At 36.6% G+C, this 12,389-nt stretch overlaps 1 protein-coding gene across 10 annotated transcripts; it reads right to left on the reverse strand.

Annotated features, from left to right (window-relative positions):
- Positions 1–1,843: 1,843 nt before the first annotated feature.
- LOC109854080 (alpha-protein kinase 1-like) lies at positions 1,844–12,307 on the reverse strand. 10 transcript variants are annotated; one of them, XM_020426814.1, is made up of 17 exons: positions 10,849–11,381; positions 10,223–10,593; positions 9,985–10,082; positions 9,769–9,842; positions 9,426–9,693; positions 8,383–9,300; positions 7,923–8,271; positions 7,707–7,840; positions 7,549–7,641; positions 7,297–7,470; positions 6,967–7,224; positions 6,704–6,884; positions 6,502–6,573; positions 5,938–6,210; positions 4,166–4,339; positions 3,595–3,990; positions 1,844–3,132 (listed from the first exon to the last, which is right to left on the reverse strand). In XM_020426814.1, the coding sequence occupies exons 2-17, from the start codon at positions 10,398–10,400 to the stop codon at positions 2,885–2,887; spliced, it is 3,888 nt and encodes a 1,295-aa protein (XP_020282403.1). In that variant the 5' UTR covers positions 10,401–10,593; positions 10,849–11,381; the 3' UTR covers positions 1,844–2,884. The 10 variants fall into 10 exon arrangements, with proteins under 10 accessions (XP_020282403.1, XP_020282402.1, XP_020282408.1 ...); XM_020426813.1 differs by having other exon boundaries at positions 10,792–11,381; XM_020426819.1 differs by lacking the exons at positions 10,223–10,593; positions 10,849–11,381 and adding an exon at positions 12,020–12,307.
- Positions 12,308–12,389: the final 82 nt, after the last annotated feature.

Consider the following 12,389-nt stretch of genomic DNA (forward strand, 5'->3'; position numbering starts at 1 on the left):
AAAAAGAAACTTGACAAGCGGTATAACTATTCCCTTTTATAAGGAGAATCTCTCTCTTTGTCTGCATATTTTCGTATGCAATATGTTTTTCTCTGAACGTAAAAGTTAATCAATTAACGCAATATTAGAGTCCCATAATGCTTCTTGCATTTGACAAATTTTATACCTCTTTCTTGTTGCGCAGATGTAAGATTTGTAAATGTCAGTTTTGAATTATGTGGTTAACGTTATTTTTCCATGCGACACACTGTCGCAGAGAATGTTTATAATATGTATTCACTGTAATTATTTTCTTTGTAAAAAAATCTTTGCTTCTATACTCGTAACTTTCACGAAAATTACAATGCAATAATAAAATTATAAATTTTGTCAACACAAAAAGTAATAAAACATATATATGTACATATATGTGTACCTTACATAGTAATTTTTTAAACAAAATTTAAATTTATATTACTTTTTTATTCTTTTTTTATATTTTCACACAAATTTATTTTACGTATTTTATATGAATCTTCATACAATTATATACAGTTGTAAAAAAAAGGTAGTTTTGTATGCAATTAAATAAAATACTATGGTGTAAACAATAGTCATAAATTAGAGAACGCGTATACGAGTTATACTCTCTCGTGTATATGTAATAATAAGTGTCAAGCAATTAGTAAAGAGATACATAGATATAAATACGTTGTCTATCAATGTAATGTATTACTACTGTTTTTTGTTTTTGTTTTTTCAAATGTAATATATGAGATTTCGAAAACTTTGTCTTCTTCATAAAATGTTGCATAAATTATACGCGCATGATGAGACTCTAACGCACATACAGTAAATCCCAATTGGTTGCACACGATCTGAGATCAGTACTTACTCAAGGAACGAAATTGCTCATCTTTCAGGAGCATAAATATCGTAAAACTCGTTTCCTCATAAACAGCAAAATGGTTGATCCGAAACGTGATGTCACAGAGCATAGAAAAAAAAATCGTGTGCCACCATTCATTATTTACTGTGTGTGTATACAATAAATAAAAAAACCAATATCGTTCTGTCAAAATATAAGACAAAAAATAAACGTTTGACAGTTGCGTTAAAATAAGTTCAACATTTTCTTGGCAATCATATGAAAATTGTAATCTTGAAATAATCAAACCGAAATCAAACAATACTGATAGAATTTATTATTCTAACAGTACACACACGCACACAAACATACATACACGCATACTCTCTTCATCTTCTCTCTTTCCTTTTTTTTTATAGTATTCTAATAGACAATAAATAGTATTGACACATTTATCTTACTAATCCAATAAAAATATTTTTAGTTTGATTCTTTTATTGGCTGATGGAATGTTCTTGCTCTTTTTAAGTTAAATCTGTGAACGACTTTTTTTTCCTACACATGTGCCTTCAGAGATTATTTATTAAGAGAGACATTTTTAATCTATCTATCACTTTCAATCAGAATAACAACACGGCACTCTCACGCGTTCTCTCTTCTACAAGAAATTGTGTATTATTTTATATATTTTTATTTTATTAATATACGTATGACTCTCTAGATGTCATGTTCATCATTTTATTTCATATGCTTTTATGTTAATAAGGTCTCATCGTGGTTTTGTTTAATACGAATAATAATAATATTACACCGCCACTTTTCGTAACTAATTTGCAATCAAATGTTTTTTGTTTTGTAATTTACATTTTTAAAGAATTGTCAAATTATTTGCCTAAGAAATTTTGCAAGTCCCATTGTGAATAGTCACGACGTATTTCATAAAAAAAAAACATTAAACGTAATGACTATATACATTTCATCCTTCCTGGCGCACAATTTTTTTTTTTTTTTTTTTTTTTACCTCAAAGTACACATGTACAGAGTAGATGGATAATATTTTCGTGCCTATTGAGACAGGAGTGGAAGTATTCTTTTGTTTTGTTCCGGATTTAAAGGAACATAATTATGCGGCGTGGTGCCTCAATATTTATTAATTGTGAAGTCTCAATCACAACTATATTTCTTGTTTTATGATATCTCTTAAGTTTGTATACGTAAGAGATGAGAAAAAGATGAAGTAAATATATTCTGAGTAAATACAACGAAAGGTAAATTACTTAAGTCGCGAGATAAATAATTCTTATAGTTTTATCAAGTAACGCAAATAAATAAATAAAAAAAAAAAAAAAAAAACATACTGTGGTGAATTAGTTAGACCGTCAAAATAATTAGTCTTACGGGATAAGAAAATGCGAATACGTAAGAAACTTGCAGTCCTATCTTTAGGCAAATAGATGTTATTGTTGTCATTTAGAAAGTACGCGCATCAAGCTCTAACAGCTTGTCATAATCAACAATAAGGATTTTCACATTGTTTTTCAGTCTTATAAGCAATACATCGTTTTTTTTGTAGAAAGCTATTCACTCGTGTTCTTCTTTTTCTTCGTTTTTTAAAGAACTCTTCGTTTTTTATGTCATATATTATACTGTACATTTTTTTATATATAGTCTCTAAATAACGTTCTCCGCAAAACTTGGAAAAACTGTTTCTCACAAACGTCACTGACTTTTTTCGACGAAAAAAGATCCATCAAAAAAGAAGCACTGTCCAACCGATTAATCTCGACTAGTGTTACTTAGATAAATCTCTTGATGATACAAAGATTCGATAAAAAGATCTATACGTAGGCGAGCACCATTCTAGAATTTTAGCAGCATATGTATTCTCAGCATCAGTGTACGTGGGACATCATATAGGTGCTTCGGACGTAAAGGGAGAGTTATAAAAACTACCGGTTTTACTCTCGACCAGTAGTAACGTCATCAATGCAATTTTTTGTTCGTAAAATTTAGACATTATTCAAGAATAGTATCACTTTAGTTATGCACTATGGTCGACGCGTGTTGAAGTCTTTCCAGCTCTTCTAACGACAAGACGTTCGTTTGCGCAAGCTCCGGTAGCTTGCCCGCGCGAGCTTGAGCGAGGAGTTCAGGACTGAACCAACGTGCGAGCTGATTAGATGTCGGGGATAGATCACCTCCGTTACTTCCAACAAATCCAAGACCAGGCGAAGGTTGACGACCAACTACCATGTTCAGTTGCTGCGATCGCATTGATCGTCCATCTGTGTACACAATTTATCAGCCATGTAATAGGCCGTCATCATTGAAACACCGACGGTGAAAGTTATTACGACGTATGCGGAGATTATCCACAGCTAATATTGTATATTTAAATAAATACTTTTTCGATATGGTATTATTTTTAATACTTCATTAACATTCTAGCATATATAAAGTATCTTAACGTAATTAACAGTTGTTCTCTTTTACTTAGTCGAATCCACAGATAAGTGATGTCAAAACATGAGAGGTCAAAATATGAGGGGAAGTTAAGGAACTGATTATTATTCCAATTTGTGAACACCGTTGCATGCAATGTGAGTTGGGAAAAAGGAGGCACCTGGAAGTTCAGTGTAAACAAGATAAGGAAAACTTTTGAGTTCATAGAATATTGACTTTTGTAAAAGGTAAAATAGAGATTGTGCAAAATTCTTTTTACGAAAATATTGCTTTTGAATCATTACCTGTGCGATTGGAACTGTAATTTTGGTTCACGACAAGTTGCATCGGCGTGTTTACTGTCCTTTGCGGCGGTTGTTGTTGTGGCTGTTGCATGTTGACAGTTCCATGCGGCGGCGGTTGTTGTTGCAAGCCAGCAAGATGCGACGGAACTTGCTGGGCCTTCATCTGTGTGTTTATAGGATTTGACCTTTGATTCATAATTGTGTTTTGCGTCACATTATACTGCGGAACGTTGTGATGTGACAGCGAGGTTGCCATTGTGTGCTTGGATCGTGCCGGATTGCCATATACATTTGAAACTGTCCTATGATGTTGTTGGAATTCCGTGTTTCCGGCGTTGTACTGAAACTGATTGTTGCTCGTGTTGCTACTATTACCACCTTTTACTATAGGTCGACCTGAAATCAGAATATCGTGTTATTCTAGTTTCTCGCGATAGAGGAAAAATTTCATTGTTAATCTCCAAAATATCGAGCTCTTTTCACTGATACTTTATATATAAAATTAATAAGACTTGGATATATATATAACAAGAATATGTTTTTTCCCTAATTTAATGAGAATGAAAGAAACCTGGATGCTGTTTAAGCGATGGATTCGACCATGTTGACTGAACAGATTGCGGTCGCAATGCAGCAGTATGTCTTGAGAGAGTTCCCTGTGTAAGTAACTGAACCGCAGATTGCATTTGTTGCATCTGAGAAGCCTGAGTTTGTGCGGACAATTTTGATGGGTCATTGCTGCTTCCTATATTTAGATACAAAGTAATACAGTAAGCAACTATATATGAATTTTTAAAGCTCACACTTATACACGAATGTTAATGCTTTCTTAATGTTAATGTTAATGCAGTCTTGTTTTTTTTTTTTTACCAAAATATTTGTTTTTACTTTAGACTAGTTTATAGTATTTAATTACACTAATATGTATTAAAAAACTTATGTTGGATAACTGTTTTTGACAAAACTTTCATATAACTTTTTTTTTTTTGTACTCATTTCAATATCATATTTGCCGTATTAATACACAGCCAGACTCAAGATTTTGTTATTTACTATATGTCAGTGATTATATATTGTGTAACTGTATTATATTAGAATAATTGTTATATCATAAAGATTTTGTAAGAGTAATAATAAATACAGTATGTGTGTGTTTATATTATATTTATTACAAAGCATAAATTTTTCATGCAATTTTGGCAGGCATAAAAACTGAGAATTACCACAATTAGACAAAAAGTGCAAGCAAATATGTATGTAGATGAAAAGTTGTGATAGGAGAAAAAAATGTAAGCATGTGTAAAAGAAAAGTTAAAGCAGATGGTAGATTTATATATATATATATGTAAGCTTTTATTATATTTAAAAAAAATCTATTCCAACATGTATATATATATACTGTTCAAGAGCGACAAATGTTAAGAAATGAAGAGTTCGTTTTATAAAGTGCTTTTTATATCATATATAAAATAAAAAAAAAAAAACCATATTTCTCGCTAAATAAATATGTCACGTTAAGAAAAATATCTCTTAAAGCTTTCTAAGCATCACTGGTGACATTAAACAAAGAAACGAAACAGCTGCCTTTTTTTTATAACGCAAAAATTATATAAACAAAACTTAACAGCTTTAAACTAACGATATAAAACTACATGAAATATTGCACTTTATGAAACTCCTCATCTACGAAACAATACAATTAGACATCTTTGCCATTGACTGTGACTAAAGTAGCACTTTGCAGATCAACGTTTCCTACTCCGTCTGATGTCATTGATATTGTTTCATTACTTTCGTCTATTAGCGTTTCGAATGATTTTCTCAGTGCCTCATCTAACGAGACACAGTTATTATTATTGGTATCGTTATCAATATCAATATCAATGACATTATCATCATCTTTATCATTATCTTTATCATCATTATTATCATCATTATTATCATCCTTATTTTTATCAGTATTATCATTAGGCTCTTTCTCTGTTACGTCATCGTTTGCATTTTCATTAACATCAAGGAAAACATTTTCCTTCGTTGTGTTAATATCCGAATTATCACCCGTAGCGTCTTTAGTCTGTTTTGATGGACACAAATATTTGGTTTTTAATGCCGATTCTTCCATATCAAAAGTGCTATTGTTATTCATATGATTAGTCATGGCAGAATTCATAAAAATCGTTTTAAGGATCTCATTTTGTTCTTGATTAACGGAATTAACAAGCTTAGAACTATTATTAGAAGTGACTTTGGAAGTTTGGTGATTATTCGGAGACATGCAAGATTGGCTAATATCTCCATTAACCACGGAAACAGCAGTAGTAGATGTTTCTACTTGATTCGCACCGTCAGGTTCTTTATCAGCAGTCATTTTACGTAAAACGGAGGTCGGAGTGAAAGCAAGGGGGCTCGCTGTTTGCTTAGCTGGTGAATTCACAGGAGTCGACGGGCGCTGCTGCTGTACTTGTTGCTGTACTTGCTGCTGCTGTTGCTGCTGATCCTGCCGCTTACGGAAGTTCTCACGCTGTTCTTCCAACTTCTTCTTGATTAGAGCATTTTGCATTATAGTCTGAGTGTGCATTGCGAGCTCTCTTGGCGACGGTACTCTGTGCGATATCACTGTTATAACAATGATAAATAATTCTCTTATATAAATTTAATACTAAAAGCATGTCTCACATTTATATGCGTTTGACAATAATATATCAAAGTTTTTGTCACTTTCATTCATTTTAGCGCTACTGTTCGCGAGAGACATACAAAATAAATTCACCAAGTAACTCATGTATGTATATTTCTTCTTTCATATGTGCAGAAATTATTTAAATGTATATATGTATAGTACTTTAGATATTACGTTCGCACATATGTATCAATTACAAACAATTTTTATTATATTCATTATATTACCTGGATGTTGTACTGTTAAAGTACTAGGACTAGCTGCTAAATTTGGCGATATTATCGGAGGCGGACAATAGGCTGCATTCCAAATACGATATAAAACCATTCAACCGAGTTTATAAAACTTCTAACGTCTTTGGCAGTAATGTCTTTTGATTTAAAAAAAAAAAAAAAGAAAAATAGAAAAACATTGCGTGTAAAAACTCACCGCTGTTCATCGGAGAAGGAATCCTCTGTTGCTGCTGATACAGCATTTGTTGCAAGATGTGGTCCTGCGGAGTAGGTGCTGTGGGATGAGGATGGGGACTAATAGTACGTGAAGTGGTACCGCCGTATGTCTTCAAAATATTTACCAGCACCTCTCGATGGCGATGCTGCATGGCAGGATTCTGTCGAAAAAATTAATAATAAAACAATCAATTGTACAATTAAATTGTAAAACATAATTTTTTATGTGCTGCTTAGTCGCACCTGCAACTGTTGCATTAGATGCTGCCTGGTGATCTCTCCCTGTTGCAGACCCTGAATGATCGCTTGAGCTTCCGGTCGTTGTAAGAGCTCTTGGCTCGATGGGATGTTATTTAACATGATTTGCATGTCTGTCGGTACCGGACTTACACCTAACACTCTTTGATTCCCCATCATCACCGACAGCATATCGGAATGTCGCTGTTTCTGTTGTTGCTGCTGCTGCTGCTGTTGTTGTTGTTGCTGCTGCTGCTGCTGTTGCTAAATAGTATATTACATTATTTTTACAAAAACTCATAACACAATGATTAAAATGTAACAATATAAACACACCTGTATTTGCAAAACTTTCATTAAATTCTCATGTTGCATTTGAGCCTGATGAGGATACTGAGTAGGACCAAGGGGACCAACGTGATTGAATGTTGTAGTATGAATCGGTTCCGCAGGCGGTTGTTGATGCGGCATTAGAGTTTGCTGAGTTGTCTTCAGCTGTGAATTGAGAAGCTAGAATACAAAAATAGATATTATTGTTCACAGAATTAATGCAGCAAAAAGTTTGAGTTTTTAAGTATCACACCTTACCTGCATTAATGTTACATGTTGTTGTTGCTGTTGTTTTTGAGTAATAGGTCCGTTAGCTGCAGGCACAGCTTGTCCTCCACTCACTTGAGCAAGCTGTAACATATTTCAATTAGCCATTATATGAATGGAATGTGATCTCTAGATATTGAAACACATACCAGTTTCTTAAAAGCAGAGAGATCTTCATCAGTCTTATCTACACGGGGTGTATCAGTCGAAGTCGTAGGTGGAGGAGCACCACCCCGCATACGTGCCTCTAATTCTTCCAAACTGTGCACTTTTCCATTAACTTCTGGAAAAAAGAGAATTCGTATCTTATGTGTTTTACGAGCGATTTGTTATTCCAACAAATTTGTTATATCGATTTTTCTTACCCAAATCTTTAATAGAGCAATTTTTCATCACAGGAATAACCGGGTTAGCTACGTCACCCTGACCATTTTGACTCGACTTGCGTTGTAACATCTCAAGTAACTTAACTCCATTCGTAGTCGCATTTGTATTGTTTGTGGTGTTGGCCGGAGAAATTGGAGCGAAATAGGTGTTCGACTCAGTTACCGATGGTATTTGAATGTTCGGTTCGGTAATGTCGTTCAACAAATTGTTCAATAACTCATCTTGTATGGAAGGTCTACGACTGTCCACTTGTTGTTGAATCGGACTTTCTCTCTTAAACCACTGGCTGAATCGAGAACCGGTGCCGCTATTGGAGCCAACTCCGTTCTACAAACGAAATAATTTATTTGAACGCAACGTAATGGAAAAAAAAAACAATATTAATTACATATATATTCTATACAAATATACAAAGAAAATAGAAATGAAACAACTCACCGTCAGCAATCCAGAAACGCAAGAAAACGTGTCGGACTTCAGGAATTCATCCAAATTGAAGTCGGGATGAGAGTCCTCTTGATTCTGATTGGCACTCGAATTCTCTGCCGATTCGGACGTGGTCGGTTCGGTCACGATACTTTCGTTAGCGTCAGTCTCTTTGCTCGGAACGATCGAGGACTGCTCGGTCTGTTCGGATATCGGTGAGTGCGGTGCCGGTACAACATTTATAGGCTGGTCCATGGTGGTCGGGGTGCTGCGCCCCTTAGGACCCGTCGAGTTCTCATTCGGTTTGTCATCCTTCTCGGCGGAGTTTTTCTTGTTCCGTTTTTTCTGGGCGGCAGTCTGTTTCTTGTTTTTGGCGTTACTGCCGCTCATCTTCTTTTCCTCCAGAGGATCATCGAAACCCTTCAACTCGATCGTGTCGTGTTGAGATGTAGGCCCGGAACTGAACCATTCAGGCTCATCCGAATCGCGATTGTCGCTGTACGTTCGCCGACGATCGTTGCCGAATCTCTTTTCGCGTCCGCGATCTTTTTCACGATCCGTTTGATGATTGTTCCGCTCGTTCCGTTCTGCTGCTCCTCCCGCTCCTCGATCGCCACGATCGCGTTCTCTCTCCCCGCGATCCCCGTAATCCCGGCCGAATGATCTTCGCTCGAACCTCTCGTCCCGCTCGCGCATATTGTCGCGATCGCGTTCCCTCTCTCGCATGTCTCGTTCTTTCGCGTCACGATTTTCCCTATTATCACGATCGCGCAGAGAACCACCAGCAGTCGTGCCCGATCTGAACCCGTAATCGGCACGCTCAAGTTCCATTTTATCGTTTTCGGCTCTGAAGTCCCATATTTCCCGTGGAAGAATTCTTCCGCTACCGATACGACGAACAGGCTCACGATGACTAACCTGAAGAATCATCTTACAATCGCATCATTCACACATAGATTATATTATAATTTACGCGTATTTTAACAATATGTCAAAACAGTGTGAAAAACAAAAAGCAATATAAGTGATATCACGTTCGATCCTAGAGTATGTACCTCTGTTTTTCCAATTGGGCTTTCCGGACGTCGACTTGGCGCTAGATTCACATTAACAAAACATCCCGAATTAAAACTTCTTCGCTGAGGACTCAGTACTATGCCGTCTTGCTCTTTGCGTATTCGGTCCCGTGGATCGCCATTACTACGTCGCTTGTTATGATTCTCAGTGATTTGATCACTACGTCCAGTCCTTTCCTCTTTCGGCGGGGTGTCGCTACGCTTTCTGTCCGAATGCCAACGTTCAGGATCCCAAACACCTCGTGAGCTGGGAGTAAAACTTGATTAGGCAAAATCGAACGTTTTGATATTTCGATCGTATACGTAAGAGTTTGTAACGTACTTGTTGTAAGCGTTGTCCAGAAAAGCGGGTCTGCGGTTAGACATTTCCGATTTTTTCATCTCCATTAATTCGTCCTGCGAAAAACGAAAGAAAAAAAAAACCAAGGATATAATATTTACTGTAACAAACATGAGATTGATAATTAACCAATAATTTGCCAAAGACGTAATATTTGCTGTCAACAAAAACAAAGACCGATAATGAAGCGATATTTACCCGAGAATACTGAAATTGAGGTCTAGAACGGCCTACTTCCATTATTGAAGTATCAGTCACCTCTCCGGCCACCGACATCGATATAATGGCTTCATCTCCTGTAAAAAAAAGAAAAAAAAGAAAAAAAACAATACAAAAAATACATGTATAACTACACTGAAAGAAAACGATGATTCGCCGAAATCGTTCCGTTCTCTCGAACGCGCGCGATTTGATTTCTGGTGCAACGCGTACTTACGAAAGGTCACTCGTTTTAGCGGATTGACGGATTTGTTTTTCCGAAACCAACGGCAAGCTCTGGTCTGCATAACAAGAATGTCTAGGAATGGGGAACCAGTCGGTCCGACCAGCGGACGCTTACGCGGGCGTCGGTACCAGTTCGAACCGATAAAACGATCGACGGCGATGAGTCTCATTTTGCAAATTATTTGTCTCGCTCTTGAATATATTCAGACCGAGAAACACACAGTTCTTACACGAAAGTCTCTCTTATCTATCGCACCGTTCTATTCTGTGTGTGTGCGTGCGTGCGTGCGTATGTGTTGTGTTTCTTCAACCGTCCTCGGTAACGTAAACAAAACAGATGAAGGGTAAACGGTCAAGAAATTCCTATAAATCGAATTTCGGTCAGGAATAAATGATCTAAAACCGTTGATGAATTTTACAAAATTTTTTCAAGACTTTTTGAGGCTTCGTTACAAAAAAAAAAAAAAAAAAAAAAAACTAATATCAAGAGCTTTATACTTGTGAGTCTCGGAAACTATTCAAGTTTTCACTTTTCGTAGTTTTTTCTTTATTTGTTCTTACAATCGCGGTAAAACTATCGCGAGAAAAAAAATCTTCTTCGAATTTTCGAAAACGAACTTAAATTTTTTGTCTCCCTATCTCTCGCGATAGAGGATTGAACCAATTCAAAGTGTCACGCTTCCTTCCTTCTAGAATTTTCGTCTGCTTATTTCTATTATCAAAATGACTGTTCTCGATATTAGAAATAATGGTCACGTTGTGGATTACTCCGCTGTCTTATATATCACTTTTGCGCGAACACGGTGCCGAAGAAATATATGTAAACAGTTGTGTAAGCAGCGCGTTGCAGACTTGAACTGACTGCTCTCCGAGCTGTTTTTCGGATAACGTAATACCAGACCAAACCTTCCCCGAACGGGGAAGTAATGTATGAGATGTGTGATTGGCCACGTGAATGGTTTGAACGTGTAATTGGTGGATTTTCTCAGCAGGAAGAGGATCGCAATTTTGTTCCTGAAAACACGGACGTATGTAAAGATTTACAGATCACGGTGATATCCAATAGAAAATTCATTTTGCCGAATACACATTCGTTCGGTCAATCTTCATTAGAGATGGAAAAACGTATAGATATATCTCATTGGCTTCACGTTAATGTAATTTAAACACACACACTGAAAGAAAGATCAAATATTTTTTTACGTACAAAAAATAGATAAATCAGAAATTGAATAGAAGCTAAAAATACATTTAAGAAAACATCTTGGAATATTTTATAACAAAATTCTGAGAATGTGTGTGTGCGATTTTGCTCTATAAATAAAGATTCTTTCTTTATGTGTGAAATATCGTACAGAAAAACTGCGTTCACAATTAATTTGTCGCAATGTGTAGCAAACTGGCACAAGTTTATTTCGCCGTTTTTGTGGCAAATTCGGTCTTTGGTTTGAAAAACAAGAGGCAATGTTATATCCGATCTGACAGTAGACATTTTTTCTATATACTTTTCAAATATTCTGTGCAACATTGGCACGCGTTCGTTTCAGTTTTGTTACACGAAACATGCGACAAATGTAACGACACAATTATCACACAAGCAGATCTCTCTGATGAAAGAGGACCTGTACCAAATTCCAACGCAACTTGGAGGTTATTTCGAACAATCGGTACAATCTCCGGGACACGATGTCCGAGAATGTCTCGTCGCTGGCGTAATTTCGGAAACGAGTTCCGTCAAAAAAAAAAAACAACGAAAGCAAACGTTCAAACAATCAATTTTGACTCTCACCTTCTTCCTTCGCTGGCGTAGTCGTCGTCGCCGAAGTCGTTGTGGTTGTCGGCCGCGGCGGCTGCTTGTCACTTGTCACAGACTCGACGGACATCGTGTCGCTGATCGCGTCCGTCGTCTTCGTCGACCCGCGTAGGGCGATTCCGCGCGGATATCGGCGTCGCGTCTTCCTTGCGATTATGTTGTTGTCGTTCGTTGAAATTCTTTATGTGATCTCTTCTCTTTCTCTTTCTCTCTATCTCTCTCTCTTCTCTATCTCCTCTCACAAGCAACGACACAAAACACACACGCGAGAGAACACGTAACAAGCACGCGCGCGCACACACATACACAGAACAGACGGACACACACACACACGCGAGAACACGCG

Source organism: Pseudomyrmex gracilis, unplaced genomic scaffold (assembly GCF_002006095.1).
Source record: "Pseudomyrmex gracilis isolate BER0280 unplaced genomic scaffold, ASM200609v1 scaffold_59, whole genome shotgun sequence".
NCBI lineage: Eukaryota > Metazoa > Arthropoda > Insecta > Hymenoptera > Formicidae > Pseudomyrmex > Pseudomyrmex gracilis.